Source organism: Protomyctophum bolini, assembly GCF_963924005.1.
Source record: "Protomyctophum bolini genome assembly, chromosome: 16".
In the NCBI taxonomy this organism is placed as follows: domain Eukaryota; kingdom Metazoa; phylum Chordata; class Actinopteri; order Myctophiformes; family Myctophidae; genus Protomyctophum; species Protomyctophum bolini.
In genome coordinates, this window is record NC_137877.1 from 3032893 (window position 1) to 3059243 (window position 26351).

Below are 26351 nucleotides of genomic sequence, written 5' to 3' on the forward strand. Positions count from 1 at the left end.
CAGCAAATTAAACTAGACTAAAATGTTAGGAAGGGACAAGTGGAAAAGAGAAGTCATTTTACACTTGGTCGCATGCCGAAGATCTACAAGCTCACAACGCGTCGCAGCGGCTATTTTCAGCAAGTGTAAAATCAGCCATTAGGGCGGCATCAAGGCCCACCAAAATAATGTTTTAGTCGACTAAATCATCTGTAGATTTAGTCGACTAAAACTAGACTAACACTAAAACATTCCAGGTGACTAAAATGTGACTGAAACTAAATGAGTGTGTCTTAAGATCTTATTACTTAACTTAAGGCCTGGAGGCGTGGTCAATCAGAATAGCCAAATGGCATTGATCACACATCCAGGTCTTAAGTTAAGTAATAAGAACTGGTACTTAAGACATGCAAAATACAGCCCCCTATATGACTAAAACTAAAATCAAAATTCGCTGCCAAAAACAACACTAACTAACTCGGCAGGGTTCGAACTGGGATCCCATCCGGACCACTCTACCCCTGATCCACTGCCGCCCCTTGCTGCCGTCTGTTTCATTTATTTGTTTTCAATACACTCTGTATTGAATCTATGCATTTATAATGTGCATACAGTAATAATAACGAAACACACACAGCAATGAGATGAGAAAATCTACCAATACAGCATTGGTTTGGGTTGTCCACTAAATTCAATGAGATGAGAAAACCTACCAATACAGCATTGGTTTGGGTTGTCCACTTATTCGGACAGACAAGGTGACCTCCTGTCCCTCCGCGACCGCTTGATCACTCATAGGCACCTGGAGAAAGACAGTTAGACATGGAGAGACATGGAGAGAGACAGTTAGACATGGAGAGACATGGAGAGAGAGGCAGTTAGTCATGGAGAGACAGTTAGTCATGGAGAGACATGGAGAGAGACAGTTAGTCATGGAGAGACATGGAGAGAGGCAGTCAGCGCTCTGCTTGCGCAAGTAATGAAAGATCCCAAACTAGTATTGCCTTCAGTCTGAGGAGTACTAATGGTGTACTAATGGTGTCCTGCTAGTGGAATAAGCAGAGGTGGGACAAAGTCCCTATGTTGCAAGTCCAAGTCGAGTCTCAAGTCTTTGCTCTCAAGTCAAGTCAAGTCTCAAGTCTTTGGCATGTCCCAAAGACTTGTCCCAAGCAAGTCCAAGTCTATTTTTGATTTGATCAAGCAAGTCTAAAGTCGTCCAAGTCGAGTCTCGAGTCCAAGTCCCCACCTCTGGGAATAAGTCTCAGTTTAGCACCGTGTCTCACCAGAAAGGCCGGCGGCTCCTTGAAGCGGGTGTCGATTAGCCTCCTCGGCTCCGGGCCCCCGAAGTCCATGCCTTCCTCCAGGGGACTGAGGTACTCCTCGTCCGATGTGATTGGACTGCTGATGTCCCTGGGCACCAGGTGGCCCCTGGGTTCCTGGGCATACTCTATAGCAAAGCCAACGTTGTTCAAAGAATTAGTTTGGTCTCACACAGTTGATACAGAGCTCTGATGCTCTGATGAATGATAGCATTTCTGTAGACTTAGATAGCATTTGATACAGACTTATAGCATGTTATGTAGACAGCACTATAATTACATTGTATATAGTCATAGCACACCATAGTACATATGTATAGCATAGTAGTATATATGTATAGTTCATATGTAAAGTTTCATTATATAGATATTCCGCTGTTACTTTCTTAGCTTACGCATATTTCATGATAAATGCTTTTATGTGATGTATTCCCATGCTTCTGTTCTTGCTTAATGTAAATCGCTCTGGATTAAGAGCGTCTGCTAAATGCCTAAATTGTAAATTGTAAATTGATGAAGGCCGCATAGCCGAAACGCGTTAGCGTTACTTTTTGGTGTTTGCCAATAAAGAAATGGAAATGTGAGTACCTTGTCCCCCGCTTGTTTAATGTTTGGATGTGCTTCCTTTTTGGAATTTTTAATTCCTATTTTTTTGATTGATACAGAGCGTCGCAGTTCCGCTCCCTTTCATGACGACACCAGGCCCAGGATATAATTACCAATGCATTTTCCCTCATAGACATTTCAAAACGTATTTATTTAAAGACCTTTTAAGCGTCGTACGAAGCCAACTCGAGTCGTGACAAATCATGACGACAACAAACGCAATATTTTGGACCAAACAAATAATTACAAAGAAGAAAAACAACAACAAATAAAAGTGTCGTTTTTTTCTTCTTTCTACTTATTTTATTCGGCCCAAAATGTTTTGTTTGTTGTCCTGATTTGTCAGGACTCGAGTTGGCTTCGTACGGCGCTTAAAAGGTCTTTAAATAAATAAGTTTTGAAATGTCTATGAGGGAAAATGCATTGGGATTCATTTCCTGGGCCTGGCGTCGTCATGACTGAGACGCTGACATTGAGAATAATAATAATGTGAAGGGAGGTGATTCCAAATGGCGTGCAAATGCAACGTTTCGGCCTATGCAGCCTTCATCAAGCTATCTTTCTGCCAAAGATAGCTTGATGAAGGCTGCATAGGCCGAAACGTTGCTATTTCCCTGTAAATAAATGGTGGTCACTGCATTTGAAGACAGTGTGCGGTTGTTTTCCTTGTTCATATTTGGGGCACCGTACCCTCTCCTACGCACCTGTCGCTTGTAGGTGTGCAAAAGCTTTGCTATTCTTTTCATTGATAGGTATGTCTACCAAAACGTAAAAATAAAACAAATCCCTCTCCTTTTCCTTTTGGCAAAAAGAAACCAGTGTGCCAAGATTGATAATATCAGTAAAATGAAAGAGAAAACAACACAGTAGGTTAACTTTCAAATGCAAAACACAAAGCTAGAGGGAAAGGAAAGGAGAACATAATGTTTCACAGATCAGTCGACCAGGAGATGAAAAATGGACTTGCCGATGATGTTAAGACTGCAAAATCATTAGGCTAATAGCTAGCTTACATTACTGTATATAAGCCCATTGAGTGATAACACTGCGTATTTCAGCCACATTTAATCATACAGGCTAACATTTATACCCAGCTGCAATAACAACACAGCTCCATTTGGAGGGGAGTAATCTAACCACTTAAATTAAAAACAAAATATTGTCATATATATACTCATTACTTCAGCTGGTCTATTTCTCAAATGGAATGGAATACTGTGACATTAACAATGCCTTTTTGACAGCAGTGTTCCAAGTATTATGCAGAATGTTGCATGCATAACTGCACCATATAAAACAGTACAGCAGTACTAATGTATTTCCATAAATTACTGTCAGTAAGATTGAATATCAGCGGACTTCAAGAGAGCTGCAAAACGAAGACATTTTGTATTTTATTATTTGTTAATGTGAATCCATTTTAGAGGGGAAGTGGAGGGGAGAAGTAACTGAAAGTAAGAGGATTATTGATGGACTATTTCTGAATACAAAATAAGGTCCTTCATTGCCTACAATTGTACAAGATACAGTAGAATATAATAATAATAGATTATACACAACAAACAGTTGTATCATTTAACCCATTCTGAACTGGAAAAATAGCAGATCTACAAGCTCATATGAGTTTGTAGGTCTGCTATTTTTGAAAAAATATTGTCAGAGTGAACGTTTTGAACTCAAATCTTTGCTTCCGGGGGGGGGGGGGGGTCCCTGGAACTAACCAAATACAGATAATGCTGGGGGTCCTTGACGTGAAATAATTTGAGAACCACTGACATAGAAAACTGTCAGGATTTAGAAGGCATTTGTAGAATCTTCTTTTCTCAGGTCTAAATGGGTTATATACGTACCGGTACATCAACCTATACAAACTCAACTGTGGAATGCAAACTACACATTAGCGGTGGTTTCATTGTGGTGTGCATTCATTGCCGTGGCTCAGCGATTTATAGGTTGGATTTAGCCTCTGCGTTGCTATGGTGACCATAACGTGAGGTTGTCGAGCTGGGAATATAATACATGGCACAGGGATTTATAAAAGGAATGGAGGAGGAATGCACACGCCACTAGAACGCCGTTTTAGGACGTTGTGTGACACTGCAGGATCCCCAAATTACTCCCACCGCGTTATATTTAACCTATTTTGATCTGAGATCAGATTCTAAAACTGTCAGACATCCTGACAGTTTTCTGAAAAAGCTATGTTTCTATATGTCAGTCGTTCTTCGATTTTTTTCAAAAATAGCAGACCTACAAGCTCGTAGCGCGCCACTCGGTGGCGCGCTATGAGCTTGTAGATCTGCTATTTTTCAATAGCTAAAGCATAACATAATGCCAACACCAAAAGGGGTTCCCGCACAAAATGGGTTAATGTGATATTTCAGGAAATTACTTTAGCGTAGGCTGTTGGTATGCAGCTAAAATTAGATGTCTCTCTCAGAACGCACCCATGTGGCGCACGCACGTTGAGTGGATGTTGCAACACGGCAAATATTAATAATGACTTGACTTTGTTTCACAATCGGATCACAGACAGTCGTGATGTAATTCATGGCAACATACAGTAACTACTGCATCATATTGTGCATTCATTATTGCCTCGTCGTTGTTGGGGTCGGGGTTAATTAATGGAGAAAGAATCAATATTTGTATTTATTGGTTTACATAATTTGCCTGAAGAAAAAAAGGCAATGTGTCTGGATTGTCTGCACACGATATGCTCGCTGCCTGTCCTTTAACCAGTTTTGGGCGGGAACCCCTTTTGGTGTTGCATTATGAAAATTATGAAAAATATCAGATCTACAAGGTCATAGCGTGGCACCGAGTGCCGCGCTATGACCTTGTAGGTCTGCTATTTTTGAAAAATCGTGAAAATGCGGCACAAATCTTTGGATATATATTCTTTCACAGTGAACGTTTTTAACTCAAATCTTTGCTTCTGAGGGGTTCCTGGAATAACATATTTTCAGATGGGGGGTCGGCGGCCAATTACAGATAATTCTGGGGGTCCTTGACATGAAAATGGTTGGGGCGACCACTGACATAGAAACATAGGTTTTTCAACTTAGAACAATGGGTTAACTAAAATTCCACATACAGCCTATTGGATTATTAACTGCTTGAGTGATGACACCCACTGTTCTTTGACCTATTTAAGGGTTCCAAAGCCCTAATGGGCGAAACGTTGTTGTTCAACATATCACATCCGGGACATTGCCTTTTTTCGATCATTTTCTGGTCCAGCACTGTCTAAAAACTGTGGGGACGTTCATATCTTTCTCCTTTGTTTTTCTTTTACATCATTTTTTTACATGCCTTGTTTTCAGAGTTTTGACTACCGGTACTTGAATCTGAATTATATGCTGTTTGGCCAAAAAGCACTTTTAATTATTGTTCAGAATATACAATAATGATCCCCTACGTGACATAACGTAAACATACGGCAGCGGTGGCCTATAAGGGTCAGAGGAGCATCCTTGTTGCCGAAAGGTTGCCGGTTCGATTCCCCGGACGGGCAGGAGAAATCTGGGTGGGGAAGTGATTGTCATCACTCACCCAACACCACTGAAGTGCCGTTGAGCAATAAGGCACTGAACCTCCAACTGCTCCCCCTGGAGCTGCTTAGTGGCCAACAGTATCAGACTGTGGTTGTACTGGTCAGCTCCCAGGTTTTAATGTGTGTGTGTGTGTGTGTGTCTGTCTGTGTTTCTATGTGTAGGGCGTTCCTGAGAATGAGCACCTGTGCTCAGCTACTTCCCTGGGTAAATAAATAATTTAAAAAAATACCTGCTTTAACGATGAGAGTAGCACTGCTGGCCTCTTGGCCCACGTCGTTGACGGCAGTAGCAGAGTATCTCCCTCCGTCGCCCGGCGTGGCTGACCTGAGGAGCAGCGTGTGCCGCTCGCCCTCCACTCTGACCACACGGTTCCCCCCGTTGGTGACCTCACCGCTGTCCTTCCCCCCGTTGGTGACCTCAACGCCGTCCTTCCTCCAGGTCACTGGATGGAAAAGAGCAGCAGAGAGTTAGTGACCTCAACGCTGTCCTTCCTCCAGGTCACTGGATGGAAAAGAGCAGCAGAGAGTTAGTGACCTCAACGCTGTCCTTCCTCCAGGTCACTGGATGGAAAAGAGCAGCAGAGAGTTAGTGACCTCAACGCTGTCCTTCCTCCAGGTGACTGGAAGGAAAAGAGCATCAGAGAGTTAGTGACCTCAACGCTGTCCTTCCTCCAGGTGACTGGAAGGAAAAGAGCATCAGAGAGTTAGTGACCTCAACGCTGTCCTTCCTCCAGGTGACTGGATGGAAAAGAGACTTTATTCTCACCACATAAATGCTGTAAAATGTACAAAAGGCTCTCTGTGTGCACACGCAGAATAAGGCGCGATTCATACTCCTATTTTAGAGCCGAATAAAAGTCGGTTCGGCTCTGTAGAGCCTACAATGTGACGTCATTTGAGGTTCCAAAAGGTTCCAAACCAAACCAAATGTTTTGGTTTGGTTTTGTCAGTTATTTGGAAGTCAGTTAACCCACACTGGACGGGAACCCCTTTTGGTGTTTTAAAAAGCATTATGTTATGCTTTAGCTATTGAAAAATAGCAGATCTACAAGCTCATAGCGCGGCACCGAGTGCCTTTAGTGCTTGTAGGTCTGCTATTTTTGAAAAATCTCAAAAAAGTGATATGATAATTCTGGGGGTCCTTGACATGAAAAAGGTTGAGCACCACTGACATAAAAACATAGGTTTTTCCAGAAAACTGTAATTATTTAGAAGACATTTGTAGAATCGTCCTCGGGTCTAAATGGGATAAGAGCTAATGGCACTATATTGAATTAAATGTTTTGGTTTAGTCAGTTAATACTGGCACACAAACACATTGTTTCACTGGTGAACAGGCAAGGTGCCTACCTAGTACTCACCTTCAGGGATAGGGGTGAACAGGCAAGGTGCCTACCTAGTACTCACCTTTAGGGATAGGGGTGAACAGGCCAGGTGCCTACCTAGTACTCACCTTTAGGGATAGGGGTGAACAGGCAAGGTGCCTACCTAGTACTCACCTTCAGGGATAGGGGTGAACAGGCAAGGTGCCTACCTAGTACTCACCTTCAGGGATAGGGGTGAACAGGCAAGGTGCCTACCTAGTACTCACCTTCAGGGATAGGGGTGCCAGCTATGATGCATTTCAGAAGTACATCTGTACCGGCCACAGCTACAGTGTCCTGAAGTTGAAACTCAAACACAGGCGCCTCCATCGGGTCTTCTCCAGCAGACACATAAGAATCATCTGAGGAATCTGTTTCCCCCAAAAAAGACAAGACTGATCGGTTCAATTGGTTCATGATTTAATAATGTAAAGAGAAGAACTGTGATGATCAGGAATACGTGGGTTTAATCAGTGATGAGGGAACATGCTAGGGTTGAGTACCAGGGTTGTTTTCGTCAACTAAAACTAAACGAAAAAAACAGACAAATGTTCGTCGACTACCTTTTTTCACTGACAAAAACTAAATAGAAACGAAATGTTAACTGAGTAGTCAGCTGGGGGGTGGGGGTAGGGAACTGTGATGGACATTGTGAATCTGTTTGTTTAACTGTATGTAATGTGTTTTATTTTCGTTTTTCGTTTTATTTTTAGTTTTGTCATTATTTATTTATTTTTGTTTTGTATTTATTATTTATTATTATTAATAGAAACGAAATGAAAACTAAGCTACGATGACTAAAACTAAGACTAAATATATCGACAATTTCGTCAATAAAAAAAAACTAGACTAAAATGTTAGGAAGGGACTATAGTGGACAAGAGATCCAGTATAAGACATTTTACTTGGTTGCATGCTGAAAATAGCTGATCTACAAGCTCACACATGCGACGCGTTGTGTGCTTGTAGATCAGCTATTTTCAGAAAAGTGTAAAATCAGCCATTACGACGGCATCAAGGCCTGTCCAAATACATTTTAGTCGACTAAATCAACAGTAGATTTAATCTCATGACATTTAGTCGACTAAAACTAGACACTAAACACTAAAACATTCCGGGTGACTAAAATGTGACAAAAACTAAAATAGAAATGTGGTGCCAAAAACAACACTGTTTTTTTTCTTTATATATATTTTTATCCCACTTTTGTAACCCATTTTTCACCCCTGTGTCAATCATCTAATGTGATCCTGGGCTCTACACACCCTCCGCCAACCTAGTCCCCATATATGGGGGACAAGGGGAGACCAACCTAGTCCCCATATATGGGGGACAAGGGGAGAGCAACGGACTTGAACTCATGCTTCCTTCATGCCTGAGTGTCCAAGTTGCTCCTTTACACCTGACAGGGGGGAGTTTCCCTGGTTGGACGTAGCGCGTGGAAGGAACACGTTATTCCAACCAGTTCCTTTCCCCTCCATCAGGCGCCCCGGCTGGCCAGGGGGAGGCAGTTTAAAAAACAACACTGTTGAGTACAGTACGTGTGTGAGTATATAATTATGAAACATAAATCAACGTCTAACCTTGTTCTGGAGACATGGGTCTCGTGCGACGGTTCTTTCCTTTGGTCTTGGGTTTTGGTGCCTCTTTGGCCCCGGCGGCGGTGGTCTGCTGCGGCTGGCTGGTCTTCACCGAAACGTCCTCCTCTACCACCGACTCGTCTTCAACGATAATGGTCGGGATGATGAGCCTGGAGGCTGGTTTAGGAGGAGGCCCCGCCACGTCGGTCTTCTCCTCCGATGAAGCGGGCGGCGGCGGGGCTTTCGCTGCAGGCTGACCACCGGGAAGCTCTTGTAAAATAGCAGCCTTTCGTTGCGCCAGGGGGCTCTCGGGCCTGTTCTCTAGTTTCCGCAACGCCACCTCTATCGGCGTTTTCCTCCCCGAGGACTCGTCCCTCGGTAACGGTCGCGGAGCGGGAGACGAGTCGTGGGCATGTTGTGGTGACTCTTGTGGTATCCGAGACACCCTCTGCACGAGCGGACTCGGCGGCCTTCGTTCGACTTTGCGTAACGTCATGTCCACGATGTTCCTGCTGGGCGACTCTGCTCGTTGCTGGAGGGTTTTCGCCGGTGACGGTGATCTCTGGATGACTTCTCTGACGGGACTGGCTCTGCTCTTCTCTCTCACGGAGGAGCGCTGTCCGGGCAGGTCGGACAGCTGCATGGACTCTGGGGTTGTGTTCGTGTACGGCTGCTGCTGCTGCTGCTGCTGCTGCGTCGGCTGCTGACTTGTGAAACTGGGTGACTTTGGCGGGGAGGAGCCCTCTCTCTGTTGCCCCTTGTCTTTCTGTTCTTTGCCCCACTGGGTACGTTCCCTCTCCTGTAGCTTCTGGAGGACCTGTGCGGGAATGGGCTCCACCTTCCTCAGAGGCTGATGCTGGAGACTCTTCTTGCCTCTCAGCGTGAGCTGCTCCGTCGAGAAGGACTTCTTCAGGTGAGGTTTCCCCACCAGCTTCTTGATGCGCTCCAGCTCCTGCGTGAACTTGTTCTCGATGTCCTGGACCTTCTGGGAGTAGTGGGGCTTGTCTTCGAGCGACGCGGCCCGCTGCCTGAACATGGACCTCCTCTCGGCCGCGTCCTCCGTCAGCGCCTCCCTCAGGTCCTCCCTGGAGCTCTCCCTGGAGATGCCCAGCCGGCTCCCTCCGTCGTCCGAGTCCACGGACGCGGCCCTGTTGAAGCCCGCCCAGGACCGTCCGGAGACGGAGCCTTCCGGCATGTCGAGGCTTCGCCGCCGTTCCTCCAGACCGCGGACCTTCTCGAAGACCTTGGAGCTGGCCTTGGTGAGTTTCGGGGAGGGCCTGGTCGTCGTTAGATCTTTGCGTGTTGAGTATTCGCTCACGGGAGTCTGGGGCCGCGAGTCCGCCTGGGCGCTGCTCTGGGACATGGCGGCGGATTTGGGCTGCCGGACCTTCTCCTCGAACTCTCCGGGAACCGTGTCCTGGTAGTCGGTCGGCCCGACGACAGGCTTCTTGCGGGAGCCGAGCATCGGAGAGGTGGAGGGTCGCTTGATGAGTCTCGGGGACGGGGGGGGCAGGACTTAAGGAAGAGTTAGAAGAACATATAAACAGGTGTTTGAATTTCAGCTTATAGGACTTGGGGCTGTATTTTGCGTGTCTTAAGTACCAGGTCTTATTCCCTAACTTGAGTAAACTAAAGACCTGGAGGTCGTGATCAATGCTCTTTGGACACTCAGAAAAGCCAAATGGCATTGATCACGCCTCAAGGTCTTTAGTTTACTCAAGTTAGGGAATAAGACCTGGTACTTAAGACACGCAAAATACAGCCCTTGGAGTTCAGCATACTGTATAACTGACATTATGTGACAATATAACAATAAAATGAATTACTAATAATGACAAAAATACTTCAGGGGCTCCATTTTCGTCACCGCTAAACCCCTTATCACTAAACTTCTTTGCCTTTTTTTTTACTATTTTGCAAAGCATTCTTGAATAGTTCAAAGGGCCAGTCTACAAGCTCACAACGTGTCAATGTAGATTGGCTAGTTGAACTATTCAAAAATGTTTTTCAAAAAAAAAGAAAGAAAAAAGGCAAAGAAGTTTAGCTATAAGGGGTTATAAGGGGGCCCCAGATGTACTAAACTTTTATTGAAAATATTCCACAGTTCCCACTATTCTTTCATTTACTGGCATAATGTTTAAGACATTAAGACATGTTTTCAGAATGCTATTTTTTGCAAAGCATTTTCTAAATGTTCCCTGGCTTCAAAGATATACAGTACATGTTTTTTTTATCCCACGATTTTTGTAACCCATTTTTCACCCCTGTGTGAATTATCTAATGTGATCCTGGGCTCTACACACCCTCCACCAACCTAGTCCCCATATATGGGGGACAAGGGGAGAGCAACGGACTTGAACTCATGCTTCCTTCATGCCTGAGTGTCCAAGTTGCTCCTTTACACCTGACAGGGGGGAGTTACCCTAACGTGTTCCTTCCACGCGCTACACGTTATTCCAACCAGTTCTTTTCCCCTCCATCAGGCGCCCTGGCTGGCCAGGGGGAGGCAGTTTAGTTACCAGGATTACTGCATGTTTTTTGTGAGGGTACCTACCCTATAGGGGACACGGGGAGAACATGCAAACTCCACACATAAAGGCGCTTTCGCCAACCCCGCCTTCGGGTATGGGCACTGATGACGCGGAGGAGGAAACACGCCGCCAGCACCCACAGCGTCCCGAGCGGGAATCGAACCTGTTACATGTTTTTAATAATAAGGACATATGGAGGATACCTGGACCAGGCTGGAACTCATAATCCCCACAATCTTCTTTGGTCTCATACTCTTCTCCTTCATCCTCTGAAGTCTCAGAATCTGGAAAGAGACAATAATAAAAATGATATTAAATAGATGCATAATGAATGAAGGAATGAAGCGTTCGTTGAAAAACACACGCAAATAGAAACTTGAGCTGAGCTGGAGTAGGAGCAACATTGTTCTGAAGTTTACATGGAGAGGGTAAGTTAAGTTTACATGGAGAGGGTAAGTTAAGTTTACATGGAGAGGGTAAGTTAAGTTTACATGGAGAGGGTAAGTTAAGTTTACATGGAGAGGGTAAGTTACGTTTACATGGAGAGGGTATAAGTTAATACAGACAGAATAACATGTAGTTACCATGTGTGATGGTCCTGCACTAGTGGAAAGGAGAGTTTCCATAGTGGCAGCAGGAAAAACACAGAGAAAACACTATTAATAATAATAATAAATCAAACTTATAGAGCGATGTTTTGGGTTGTATACACTGTCTGTAAGACAGAAACCAATCATCAATCAATCACCAGTCAGTGTGTGGCACCCACCACCCACCAGTCAGTGTGTGGCACCCACCAGTCAGTGTGTGGCACCCACCACCCACCACCCACCAGTCAATGCCACAGAAAAAGATGAAAAATCCAATCAAAGCTGGACAGGCACAGAGGATGATGACATCACTCAGGATACAAAGGACACAAAACACAGAGTCTTTCAGCAGCAGGGCCAGAAGGCATTCTAGGAAAGGTTTCAAAGAATGCACAACAATCACTATCAGTGAGTTTTCACTCACAGAAAATGGGTTCAGAGCCGAAAACACAACACAAAAAGAAAACAAGATACGCCTCAAGAAGCATGTCAAAGAGCTGATCAACCGCAGGTTGCCACCCTCCAATTTGCAGGATGAGCAAGCTAACTGTACTGTACATGTCTGTATTGTATTGTCTATTTGTGTAACCGTACTGTATGTAATGTTTTTCCCTGTGTACGGGACCCCCTCTAAAATGAGATGCTGCATCTCATCCTTTCAATAGATTCTGACAACTTTGTAGTCAAGTTCACTGATGAGTGAGTGAGAGTGATGGGCCTTTGATGATGATGATGATGAGCCTACAGAGAGGTAGAGAACATGTTGCCATGAGAACAACCTTGTCCTCGACTCGATGTCCACACTGTGAATGTGAAGTGTGAATCTTGTCATTTGCGGAACCCCTTGAAAATGAGATGGATCATCTCGAGGGGTTATACTCCTAATAAAGACTTTCAGACATAGAGCCCAATGGCAGTAGATTGCATCAGCTGTGTGAGAGAGGCTGGATGCCTCAAATTAAATTGACGGGGACAAGGGAAGAAGATGTGAGTGCTCGTGTTTTTTTTCCCCCGTTTTTTTTCCCCACACTTTTTTTTTTACATAACGCAGGACCACTGGCACTGGTTTTTGATTTTATTCCATAAATCAGTGCTATTGAACACCCTTTACGTCTGTGTGTTGTTTCGAAAATATTGAACGAATGGAAAGTAGTAAAAAAACCACATTGGACAAAACCTTTTGACCTCTAATTCCACCACCTTCTCATGCAAGTAATTGACAATATCTAAAGTCACAACACCGACTTTGATGAGGCAGTATTGCATCGTTTAAAAAAAATATATAAGGTTTTATTAATTTCCTTAAAAACGTATATTTTTCATTTCCTGAATTTTGGAGTTATGAGGGTTTCCCCCGGACAGCAGAGATATATATTTTATACTTTTTTCAAACATCCGAGAGGACGATTGGATCGGTCTGAATAGTCTGATGGACTTCTTCATTCTGGGATGTCATTTAGGCACATTCCACTGGGAGGAGCCCCCCCCCCCCCCCCCCCCGGGCAAACCAACATTATGTGCTATATCATGCCATGATTTTATACTCCTATATTCAGTTACAGTGTAGATTTTCATCCTAACACAAACTCCCATTGACAATGAATGGAGAATTTACGCCATAAAATTATGTGGACGAGCAAATCGGCTATTTTTGTCCTGCACAAAAATAATCAATTCCGTTTCACAATGAATTGATGATGTTACGATGATGAGGCATATTGACATATTACGTATAAACTGTTAATTTCTCCCAGGGTTGTGGATGGAGTTGTACTATACTGTACTAGAATACATATAATATATTATACATATAATATTATATATGAACAGCTATTTCCAAAAGAATAGAGCACTCCCCCTCCCAATAACACCGGTTGCTCCGAACTTCCAAAGGTGTTCAAACTGCACCGTCAAAAGTCAAAAGTCAAATTCGTACTACGATTTGTCACACACGTTACCGCAGTGAAAATTGTTCTCCGCATTTGACCCATCTCTTGGAGCGGTGAGCTGCAGCGTGCGCCGCGCTCGGGAATCATTCGATTAGTAGATTTGACCCCCAATCCAACCCTTTGATGCTGTGAGTGTCAAGCAGGGAGGCACTGGGTCCCATTTTTACAGTCTTTGGTATGACCCGGCCGGGGATCGAACCCCGACCTCCCAGTCTCAGGGCGGACACTCTAACCACAGGGCCAAGCTTTTGTGATCGACCCGTCCCGCCAATTCATTGGTGGAGCTCTGAATCTCAGCGTTGCTGAGTCATCGTATTATCCCAGCAGAGCTCTCATGGGATATTATTAGTCACACTGTAGGAGGGCTAACATTTACAGCTTGGAATTAAAGTAAAAAGAATGAGGCCACCTTTTGAAATAATAAAGGGACATGAATAATAGTCACCGAATTGATTTCATGCAGATCAGAGGATGTGTGGCGGGGAAGAAGAGGAAGACGGATGGAGAATTGAATGTGTGTTTATTGCGAACGCAGTGAGCACTTACTATGAGACCTAGCAGATCATGTCTGTCTGTGTGTCTGTGTGTGTGTGTCTGTCCCGCTATACGTCCAAATATGGAGTGTGTTGCATCAGCAATCACTGAGCTCCATATATGGGCACAAAAGGGGCCAGGTCCACATATACAGTAACAGCGGGACAGACAGACAGACAGACAGACATGATCTGCAGGGTCTCAGCTGCGTTCGCTTCCCGCGTTTGCACGTCTTACTGGTGATAGGATGAGAAAAAGATCATATATTATATATACATATTAGATAAGACAAAATAAATCAAAGTAAACGTAATTCATGAGTCATAAGTAATTCATACGTGTTCTGCCATGTGATCATGGTCTTCATTGCATGTTCGTATAAAAGGCCCATGGAATGGTTCATGAGACATTACATAATCCATTCAGTATTTATGAAGCATGTTTAAAATGTTATCCTACGAACGCCATGAAAACGGCATGAAAACGGGATAAAGACGGCATGAAACAAGGGAAAAAACGGCATAAAAATGGCATAAAACTGCATGAAAACGGCAGAAAAATGGCATAAAACGGCATGAAAACGGCATAAAAATGACATAAAACGGCATAAAACGCCATGAAAAAAGCATAAATACGGTAAAACGCCATGAAAATGGCATAAAACGGCATGAAAAATTGCATAAAAACGGCATAAAAGTATTTATCAAGCATGTTTATGTAGCAAAATATTTTTTTCATTAAACCACCAATGGAATGCAATTAATGCAGCCATGCTCAAAGAACCTTTTGGAAATAATATTTCAAAGTAATCCACATAAAAGGGAATTTCTAAATTTGTGCATTGATGCACGGGTGGGTAAAAAGCATTCATAAATACCTGTATTTCATAAACATCCATAAGACGTAGCGATTATTGCATAATTATTTTTATTTAAGAAATATCAATCAATCTGTTTACAAAAGACACAAATCACATGACGACACACAGAAAGCAGAAAATCAATCATTTGACCTGCTGTTCTTACATCCAGAAGCATGGCCTGAGGAGGACTGTCCGTATGGTTTAGGGGACACTCCAATTTTCTGGCAGGAGACAAAAGAGTGAAAATAATATATTAAAAGACAATAAATGTACGATTAAAAATCAAGACTATATAATAATAATAATAATAAACCTTTATTTATATAGCACCTTTCAAAACGAGGTTACAAAGTGCTTTACACAAAAAAATAACATCAAATGCAGTGCACACCATAAACAACAGTTGACAATAAAAAATTAAAATTAAAGAACAGGCAATGTACATAAATGCAGTAGGACATAAAAACAATAGGGAATGTTTTAGGTGTTAAAATGTGTTAAAATGTTTTAGGTGTTAAAAGCAGCTTCATAAAAATGAGTTTTTAGGAGGGATTTGAAGCGGGGGACGGATTCTGCGATACTGCACTTAGCAAGCGTTTGAGCATGTTATGAAACAGGTACTGTATGTAGTTAGTTACTGAGACAGTTATCAGTAACTACGTTTTTCAGACCCGTGGGGCTCCATTGTCGTCACCGCTAAACCCCTTATCCCTAAACTAAATAGACTTTTCTTTTTTTTTTTAATATTTTGAAAAACATTTTTGAATAGTTCAACTAGCCAATCTACATTGACACGTTGTGAGCTTGTAGACTGGCCATTTTAACTATTCAAAAATGTTTAGCTATACCCCCTGGTTGCTAGGGGGTTTTAGCAACCCCCTGGTTGCTAGGGGGTTTAGCAAGCTCCCAAGGTCCCCAGCTAAATGATAGTTGGGAACCAAATGGACCCTTCATGGGTCTGTAACTCTAACAGGTCCATTTGGTTCAATTTGTACTCTCAGAGTTAAAATAACATTGATTTTACAATATAAATTGGGGGTCCCAGAGACATTAAATGGGGGTCCATAGACTACTAATGCATGTCAAACTGGGGGTCCTCGAAATTAAACGGGTTGAGAATCACTGCTAGAGCCGCGGGGCTAAAGGCAAAGAAGTTTAGAGTATTTTGCGTGTCTTAAGTTCCTAACTTGAGTAAACTAAAGACCTGGAGGCGTGATCAATGCCATTTGGCTATTCTGAGTGGCCAAAGAGCATTGATCACGCCTCCAGCAGCATTCCACCATTATGCACCACAAACCTGGAATAACATTCCAGGTTACATTAGAAAATCCCCAACCATAGCCGTTTTTAAGTCAAATTTAAAAACGTATTTATTTAACATTGCATATCCCAATTAACTGTGTTTCTATTAAAGGTGGGAGTATCTGTTGTAATGTAATGTAATTGTATCTATTATCTGTATTCATTTTAAAGTGCACTCTGTTTTTATTCTGTAAAGCACTTTGAATTGCCTTGAGCATGAAAGGTGCTATATAAATAAAATTGCCTTGCCTTGCCTTGCCATTAGTTTACTCAAGTTAGGGAATAAGACCTGGTACTTAAGACACACAAAATACAGCCCAAGGGGTTTAGCAGTGAGGAAAATGGAGCCCCTCTATAGTCCCTCCAGAGACATCCACACACAGCTCGGGCGGGGAGGCTGCACGGAGGACCCTGCAGAGTTGTGACGACAGTACCAGCGTGCGTGTGATCTGATGGCATGGGGAGCGTGTCATGTCCCGTCCCGGGACACTGTGAAACATGCCAGCCCCTCTCAACCAACCACCACGCATAAAAACCACTCCGGTTACAGTTTCCAAAATGAGATTCATACATCGTTACTGTACCTACTAGCTGTCATTTGAAACGTTGCCCCCCCAGACTTCGCTGTAGAGAAGTGGTTTTCAACCCGTTTCACATCAAAGTCTCATTATTTATTAACTCCATAATGATCACCATTTGATGCCATTTAGCCTCTCAGAACTCCAAAAACGTATCGTTATTGTCGTTGGATAAGATTCTGTTCACAATGCCATGCTGTGTCGATGTGGTACCAGTCCATAGGAGAGACAACAGGCAAACCTTATTCAAAATAACAAATGTTTACTACATTCTCTAATTGTGTAGACTTCTTGTAAATTAAGTAATGTAATAAATGTAACTTATTGAGAGCGTAAAATGAACAAATGGACCCGTTAATTACCGGTTAAGCCATTTTAGACCCGAGTTAATAACATTCACTTTGAAAGAATATATATATTCAAAGATTTGTGCCACAATTTTAAGATTTTTCAAAAATAGCAGACCTATACAAGCTCGCAGCGCGCCACTCGGTGGCGCGCTGCGAGCTTGTAGGTCTGCTATTTTTCAAAAGCTAAATTATAACATAATAATGTTTAAAACACCAAAAGGGGTAAACCAATGGGTTAACCAGGGGTGGACAGAGTATCCGACCCCCACAGTTACTCCAAATATTATTACTCAACTGCAAGTGAAGGTCACTCAAGTCAGATTTGTACTTGAGGTGATATGGACCACTTGCCAGAATGTGAACCCAGGCATCTTGAGCACAGCAAGGTTTTATGTTAGAAATGTTGCGTATGGATCCCCAGGCATGTAGAAACGGCCAGACGCTAACTCGCATACAGCATGTTGAGAAATGTTCCTAATTGGCATATTATGTGACCCTTTAGAAGGCAAAATATTTAAAAATGTCATCATGCTTAGTTTATGCAGCATGTGATGCGTCAAACTAGGGGGTTTTCATGATGCTGAATCCATTCCAAGCATTAGTTTTGGGTATAAAAACACACTCATTGGGCTAAAAACAGCCATAGCCTTCATCACATTAATGATTAATGATTATTGATGACAGCAATGGCCGTTTTAGCCCAATGAGTGGTTTTTTTTTTGCAAATCTATATACATTTCGCCTATCTAGCGCCTATCTGCTATTTTCTAAATATTCTTTTCTTTTGGTTCTTTTAGGCCAGACGTCAAAATAAATAAAAAACGTTCGCTCTGAAAGAATATATATTGAAAGATTTGTGCCGCATTTTTACGATTTTTCAAAAATACTTTAGCTATTGAAAAATAGCAGATCTACGAGCTTGTAGATCTGCTATTTTTCAATAGCTATAAAGTATAACGTAATGATTTAAAACACCAAAAGGGGTTCCCTCCCATAATGGGTTAACTACAACTTGATGCCAATACTTTACTTTTGTACTTTTACTCAAGTGCATTTTGAATTCCGGGACTTTTACTTTTGCAGTATCGATACATTTACTAAAAGTAAAAAACAAACAAATGTACAGTACGTACGTTCCGGTTCATGCACATAACCTGTAGGTTGTCTGAACCTGGCAGCTGTCAAAATAAAACATAACATAGTACCGTACGTATACGCATGCACACAGTATACATCATCTGCCCAATCCACTGCCATGCATGCTTGAAATATTATATCGTACGACTGTATAATTGCAGTTTTAAATGCAGCATTGCTTAATAACCCATTCTGGACTGAGGTCGATTAAAAAAAGGCATCTAAATCCTAAAAGAAAATCTGAAAAATCATGTTTCTATGTCCTTTTTCATGTCAAGGACCCCCAGAATTATCTCTATTGGGCCACGGACCCCCATCTCAAAATATGTAGTTCCAGGGACCCCACAGAAGCAAATATTTTAGTTAAAAATGTTCTCTCTGAAATATATATATTCAAAGATTTGCGCCACATTTTCACAACTTAAAAAAAATAGCAGATCTACAAGCTTGTAGATCTGCTATTTTTCAATAGCTAAAGTATAACATAATCCTTGAAACACCAAGAGGGGTTGCCGCCCAGAATGGGTTAAAAAGAATGATTCACAATTGACTATAAAATGGTATAGCAAGAAATGACACTTACTTGCTTTTTTCTCTTTGGTCTGGTTTTCGTCGTGGTTCCTGCGGTGGGTATTTCCTCCACCAGCGTTTGCCTCGCCGGGGGGGGGTGCCTCCGTGGAGGAGGAGCGGGGAGGGGGGTTTCCTGGGAGTCCCAACGCATAATTAGTAGCCTTTTGCAATAAAGTATATAATTTGCTGTCGCGAAAAGATCTGCAAAAACGTCTCACTCGGATGTACAACTTGTAACTTGCTGCTGCACAACGTAGCTGGCTGCTCCATATGGCATATCTATTTCATATGTAAGGTGAATCCCACACTCCCACACGCACACACGCAGATGCACATACACACTACACATACACACACACAAAGTGCACTGCTTAAAAATGGCAGAGAGGAGATCGAGGCACTATACTTGTTGTTGTTACATAACAAGTTCAGATTTCCATGCTCAGATTCTCAGCAAAGCAGACTCGACTGAATGGTATGTGGTGGAATCCGGCTTTGAGACGCTTCGATCCATCGATCGCTGCAAAATTAAGGTGCAGATCGTGGTTGAATTCGAACGAAAAAAACAACAACAACAACAACAACATGGTCAGCTGCTTGAGAGAGAGAGAGAGAGAGAGACACACACACACACAGAGAGAGAGAGAGAGAGAGAGAGAGAGAGAGAGAGAGAGAGAGAGAGAGAGGAGACCCCCGTTCGAAACCACACTGGGCAGGAGAAGAAAAAAAAAGCAAGCGCGAGTGTCTTCCCCCACTATGATCTGATGGAATGGAAACCACGGGTAGCACACACAGCGGCGCGCACAGCGGCACTCGGCGAGCAAACCTCTTGGAGTGAAACAACCCTCTTGAGATGTGAAGGCTGACATTTATTTCCTATACACCCCCCCCCTCTCTCCCCTCTCTCTCTCTCTCTCTCTCTCTCTCACCATCTCTGTCTCTCTGCCTTTGTCTCTCGCCCCATCTCTGTCTCTATCTATCTATCCATCTCTGTCTCTATCTGTCTCTCTCTCTCTCTCTCTCTCTCTCTCTCTCTCTGCCCTTGCTGCTCCCTCTCTGTGTCTCTCTGTCTTTGTCTCTCTCTCTCTCTGTCTGTCCATCCGTCTGTCTCCATCTCTCCTATTCCTACTCCTCATTTTATTATCTTCAGGTGGTGTAAACTGTAAAGAGCTGGTGTTGTTTAGTGGCGAGCGGAGAGAGAGAGAGGGGGGTTGACTGACTGACTGCAACAGCATAACCCATTCTGGGCGGGAACCCCTTTTGGTGTTTTAACTAATTATAAGCATTATAGTTATACTTTATAGCTATTGAAAAATAGCAGATCTACAAGCTCGTAGCGCGGCACCGAGTGGCGCGCTACGAGCTTGTAGATCTGCTATTTTTGAAAAAGCGTGAAAATGTGGCACAAATATTTGAATATAATTTTCTTTCATTAAGGTTGGTGAGGGGTGCGTTAAAACGACCGGATTAAGGATGGTGAGGGGTGTGTTAAAACGACCGGATTAAGGATGGTGAGGGGTGCGTTAAAACGACCGGATTAAGGATGGTGAGGGGTGCGTTAAAACGACCGCATTAAGGTTGGTGAGGGGTGCGTTAAAACGACCGGATTAAGGATGGTGAGGGGTGCGTTAAGACGACCGGATTAAGGTTGGTGAGGGGTGCGTTAAAACGACCGGATTAAGGTTGGTGAGGGGTGCGTTAAAACGACCGGATTAAGGTTGGTGAGGGGTGCGTTAAAACGACCGGATTAAGGTTGGTGAGGGGTGCGTTAAAACGACCGGATTAAGGTTGGTGAGGGGTGAGTTAAGGGTTGGATTCACTTTTCATCACCGCACACAATAAACAACCTATTTCTAGGCTTTTAATTACAGCAGTTGTTATCCTAATCTAGAATATGATCATTCGTGGATCTTGGTCGAACATTAAACATTAATTTCATTGCAATGTAAATCCCGTCACATCACCGTATATTACATGTGAATTATTCAGGTCGAATGAAGTGACTTGCTTCCCGCAGGGTGAAAGAAAACCGCTGCCAAAGCCTGCTCATTTCACCTCTAAGCTAGCTTGTTCTTTCCGCGGCCACGTGAATCAATACATCGAGCCGCCTAAGCTTACAAAGAACATGTCAATTCAAACAGTGGCGTGGTGTCCCCAGGTCTCAGTGCATGGTGACAGTGGCGTGGTGTCCCCAGGTCTCAGTGCATGGTGACAGTGGTGTGGTGTCCCCAGGTCTCAGTGCATGGTGACAGTGGTGTGGTGTCCCCAGGTCTCAGTGCATGGTGACAGTGGTGTGGTGTCCCCAGGTCTCAGTGCATGGTAACAGTGGTGTGGTGTCCCCAGGTCTCAGTGGTGTGGTGTCCCCAGGTCTAAGTGCATGGTAACAGTGGTGTGGTGTCCCCAGGTCTCAGTGCATGGTGTCCCCAGGTCTCAGTGCATGGTAACTGTGGTGTGGTGTCCCCAGGTCTCAGTGCATGGTGACAGTGGTGTGGTGTCCCCAGGTCTCAGTGCATGGTGACAGTGGTGTGGTGTCCCCAGGTCTCAGTGCATGGTGACAGTGGTGTGGTGTCCCCAGGTCTCAGTGCATGGTAACAGTGGTGTGGTGTCCCCAGGTCTCAGTGGTGTGGTGTCCCCAGGTCTAAGTGCATGGTAACAGTGGTGTGGTGTCCCCAGGTCTCAGTGCATGGTGTCCCCAGGTCTCAGTGCATGGTAACTGTGGTGTGGTGTCCCCAGGTCTCAGTGCATGGTGACAGTGGTGTGGTGTCCCCAGGTCTCAGTGCATGGTGACAGTGGTGTGGTGTCCCCAGGTCTCAGTGCATGGTGACAGTGGTGTGGTGTCCCCAGGTCTCAGTGCATGGTGTCCCCAGGTCTCAGTGCATGGTAACTGTGGTGTGGTGTCCCCAGGTCTCAGTGCATGGTGACAGTGGTGTGGTGTCCCCAGGTCTCAGTGCATGGTGACAGTGGTGTGGTGTCCCCAGGTCTCAGTGGTGTGGTGTCCCCAGGTCTCAGTGGTGTGGTGTCCCCAGGTCTCAGTGCATGGTAACAGTGGTGTCCCCAGGTCTCAGTGGTGTGGTGACAGTGGTGTGGTATCCCCAGGTCTCAGTGCATGGCAACAGTGGTGTGGTGTCCCCAGGTCTCAGTGGTGTGGTGTCCCCAGGTCTCAGTGCATGGTGACAGTGGTGTGGTGTCCCCAGGTCTCAGTGCATGGTGCTCCAGAGGTGATGGAGAGCTCTGTTCACACACACGATGATGACGACAGCTAGGTATGTGAGGAGGCTTATTTACAGCCTTCGGCACACTGGACATATTGATTGAATTTGACTGCACATTTTTGCTCCGTGGGAGGTTAGGTTTAGGGTGAGGGTTTGAGATAGGTTGTAGTTGTAAGACTAATGACTGGTCTAACCCAATGACTAGTCCAAACCAAAAACTGTCTAAACTAAGTACTGCACCCACACTTTCAGAAATTTTACAAAATAGAGAAAATAGCAGCCTAGCTTGTAGATCGGCAATTGTCAATATATTTGAAATGGGGCTTCAGTGGTTAATTCATCATAATATTGTTTGTTTGGGTCAAAACAGTTCCTTCCTATAGACACAGGTCAGGTATTGTAATTTAGCTGTAAATATTATTAGAATGTATAATTTTTTGTATTTGATTGGGTATTGTTTTTAAACTATAGTGTCACTGCATGTCTTTTTTAGAAAAGTCTCCTGTGGACAAGTGGTGACACACTGTAAACGATGCATCTACAATCTGTACAACTGTGCAATGTAACGGTTATGTCCATATCAAATAAATAAACATAAACAGTGATGTAAAAATAGGGGTTTCAATGTAACGGGTCCCGGGACCCCCAGGGGTGATCCTTTAGACGGGTCCCATGCAGGGACACTTTATGACCGAGTCCTATACTTCGATGTCGTTTATATGAGTACAGTACTACCGAGTACAGTATTGCGTTCCATGGGACCCTACGGAGGGAGGGTGACTCGATTAGGGTCCTTTCTGAATTTAGTGAGATGCAGTGAGGAGGTGCAGCGCTATTTGCATCACTGTGGACATACAGTAGTGGTGTCAAATTTCAATTTGACACCATGTCATGAGCTTGCAAAAACTCAAAACTTAAATAGGACTATACATTACACAAGTAAATGTAACTAGTACAGTTTACTGTCCTGTCCACCACTGGTTACAGCTGCACTTTCAGACTGCCTGGTGAAGGGTTTTCACTTTCATATTAGGAACGCCCCACAGTTTTAGTTTAGTTTATTTTTCATTTTCCTCCTTATATTTTGTATACAACAGGAGCGATGCGCGCATCACCTCACACAAACTTAGCCTAGAGTTGCGAACGCAGTGAGCACCAACTATGAGACCTAGCAGATCATGTCTGTCTGTCTGTCTGTCTGTCTGTCTGTCTGTCCCGCATAACCATATAAGGAGTCCCCAAGGCAGCTATACGTCCAAATATGGAGTGTGTTGCATCAATCACAAACAAATCACTCAGCTCCATATATGGGCACAAAAGGGGCCAGGTCCACATAAAACTTAACTTATAAAAAAAATGTACTTAAAAAAAAATTAACTTTAAAAAATAATCTTAAAAAAACCCAAATATGTACGAGCTGCGTTCGCTTCCCGCGTTTGCGCGTCTTACTTGTTATAGGCTGCTTATATGGCTTTTTAAGTCAAGTTGCAAATCTAAGTATTTAACCACTTTCAACATAGAACTCTTATTTTTGGCATAGCCTATTAAGGGTGGGTACTCGGGGACCAACGGTACGCCAGTCATCGGCGGAGGTGTCTCAACAAATGAGGACCCCAGAGCTTCCCTCCCCCCCCCCCCCCCCATGACACGTCGTTTTGTAAACGCAGTCACACCTTCACGGTTCACAGACATTCAAATGCTAATTATGGTGGCTTTTGTTTGAGCCCATTCTGGGCGGGAACCCCTTTTGGTGTTTTAGAATTTAGAGCATTATGTTCAACTTTAGCCATTGAAAAATAGCAGATCTATACAAGCTCGTAGCGCGGCACCGAGTGCCGCGCTACGAGCTTGTATAGGTCTGCTATTTTAGAAAAATCATGAAAATGTGGCGCAAATCTTTGAATATATTCTTTCACAGCGAACGTTTTTAACTCAAATCTTTGCTTCTGGGGGGGTGGGGGTCCAATTACATACATTTTTGGGGGTCCTCGACATGACAATGTTTGAGAACCACTGATATAGAAACATGGGTTTTTCAGAAAATCAGGTCAAAAAGTTTTAACCTATAGGAGGAAAACTTGACAGAAAAAAGACTCGCTCACTGCATTAAAAAAATGAAGGAAACCTCCCTCAGACCGAGACTCATAAAGTGCTCTGTGCTCAAAGTGCAATTAAAAAGCAAACGTTTTATACCTTTCACTTAAACCCATATTCCCCTGTAAATCTGATACCTCACACCAAACCTGACATTGGGCGACCTCTGCTTAGAGGCCCTCAGTAAGTAGACAGTTGGATATAGAGCAATTTACCATCTAAACTGAATGATGGATACAATGTATGTAACCTAGATACCTACCATACCCTGATGGAAAATGCTGTTTATTTTATTTTATTATTAGTACTTTCAAAACTAGTTTACTAATTACTTTTACTGTCTTGTACTGTCTGTCTTTGTTTTATCTGTCTTGTTCTGACCTTGATTGGGGGGAGGGGGAGGGGGGGTATTTACATGTCGGATACAACAAAATGTACACATATGTTTTTTTCATTTATTCACCAATAAAAAATCAAAATAAAGTGTAAAAAAAAAAAAAGGCAAACGTTTCAGTCCTAAGACCTTCGCCAGTGCTATATATGTCTTTTTATGTCAAGTTTTCCTCTATGTTTTTGAGACCACCACTCCTGTAGTCAAAGTTTGGAAAAAAGGATGAGTGCTTTTGTTTGAACCTGCCAGGTAGGTGAGGAGGTGATGAGAAGGGCAGGGGTAGCACCACTGTCTGTCATCATCGATGAAAGGAGAAGGAGAATGGCTGGACACGTACTCCGACTGCCAAGAGAGAGACCGGCAAGTGTGGCAATGGACTGGATGCCAGAAGGTGGAAAGAGGAAGAGAGGGAGGCCAAAGAAGACATGGAGACAGACAGCCAAGGAAGACCTAAGCGAGATGGGTGTCAGCTGGCACGGAGCAAGAAGGGTCGCCAGTGACCGGAATAAATGGAGAGGACTCGTCGCCCAATGTTCCAATAGTAACGGGAGGAACTAAGTCTAAGTCTAAGTAAGCCAGGTACCCATCGCTGCGGGGGGGAGACGGACGGACGGACGGACTGTCATGCACCCATGACAGTTATAAGAGGTACGCGCCTCTGGTAACAACAACTACAATAAGTAATTTCCCCAAATAAGACTTATAGCCCGGGTTCAAATCCAGGCTATAGCCTGACACACAGGCTAGAAAATATGTTGTTCCAGGGACCAGCAGAAGCAAAGGTTTGAGTTAAAACATTCGCTGTGAAAGAATATATATATTCAAAGATTTTTGCCACATTTTCACGATTTTTCAAAAATAGCAGACCTATACAAGCTCGTAGCGGTGCCACTCGGTGGCGCGCTATGAGCTTGAAGATCTGCTATTTTTCAATAGCTAAATTACAACATAATGTTTAAAACACCAAAAGGGGTTCGCGCCCAAAATAGGTTAATGCCAGGCTAATGCAGTGCAGTAACTCTAAGCAGGACAATCCCACCAGCCTCTTTCCTGGCACCACCACCACCACCAGTCCACCTCCTCGTGAATTGTTCCTCATCTCATATTATGTTCAAAGCGCTGTTAGCAGTGTGCTGGAAATCCCCTCCATGTCCCCACAGCACTGCCTGCCACTAGCTGATGGAATGGGGCCGCTATGTGTGTGTGCACAGAGGCAATGGTTTTATTATTAAAGCATCATGTTGTTTATTACAACACCGTGATGTCTCAACGGAAGATTACGCAATGTTCGTGTTTTTGCACAAACACTCAAAACTGGCCATTCGTTGTCAAATTAAGGCATTCAATGTTTGTTATTAGGACAAACTCAAAACTGGCCATAAATGGCATTTCATGTTTGTGTTTAAGGACAATGTTTGGGTTTACACAAACCTTCAAAGCTGGATATAGGAGAGGCTAGCACCCCCTAAAAAATATATATATATCACACTCGTGTGCCCACTGTATTTATATCGACATATATAATGTCGCTACGTCATCATTTAGTGCCCTAAACAAACATTAAAGATCCATAGATTTGGTTTGCTGCAGGCAAACAATTTACATCATAATTGCTCTAAAGTCTAAACAAAACATTGTAATATCCTGAAAGTCCATAGACTTAATTGGCTGGCAAATGATTTACGACGTCATGCGTATACGTGAGAATGTGCAGGGACGGATTAATCCCCACAAGGGCCCCTGGGCCGGTAATGTTTTGGGGCCCCCAAAGCGTGAGCACGCAGAACTTTTGTGTTTTTTCGTGTTTTATCATCTTTTTGACCTAAATTTAACTAAATCAATGGCCA

At 43.6% G+C, this 26351-nt stretch overlaps 1 protein-coding gene across 5 annotated transcripts in view; it reads right to left on the reverse strand.

Annotated features, from left to right (window-relative positions):
* Nucleotides 1-26351, reverse strand: part of spegb (striated muscle enriched protein kinase b) — a 103353-nt gene that overhangs the window by 61335 nt on the left and 15667 nt on the right. The window contains exons 2-8 of one of the 5 annotated variants that reach the window (XM_080786189.1): nucleotides 11139-11219; nucleotides 8408-9919; nucleotides 7052-7195; nucleotides 5878-5903; nucleotides 5691-5847; nucleotides 1263-1426; nucleotides 693-781 (exon numbers count right to left, since the gene is read on the reverse strand). In XM_080786189.1, the coding sequence (XP_080642315.1) occupies nucleotides 693-781; nucleotides 1263-1426; nucleotides 5691-5847; nucleotides 5878-5903; nucleotides 7052-7195; nucleotides 8408-9919; nucleotides 11139-11219 (2173 nt within the window). Of the gene's footprint in view, nucleotides 1-692; nucleotides 782-1262; nucleotides 1427-5690; nucleotides 5904-5995; nucleotides 6022-6054; nucleotides 6081-6172; nucleotides 6199-7051; nucleotides 7196-8407; nucleotides 9920-11138; nucleotides 11220-26351 lie in introns of all 5 variants that reach the window. The other 4 variants (XM_080786188.1, XM_080786190.1, XM_080786187.1 and 1 more) reach the window with 4 other exon arrangements.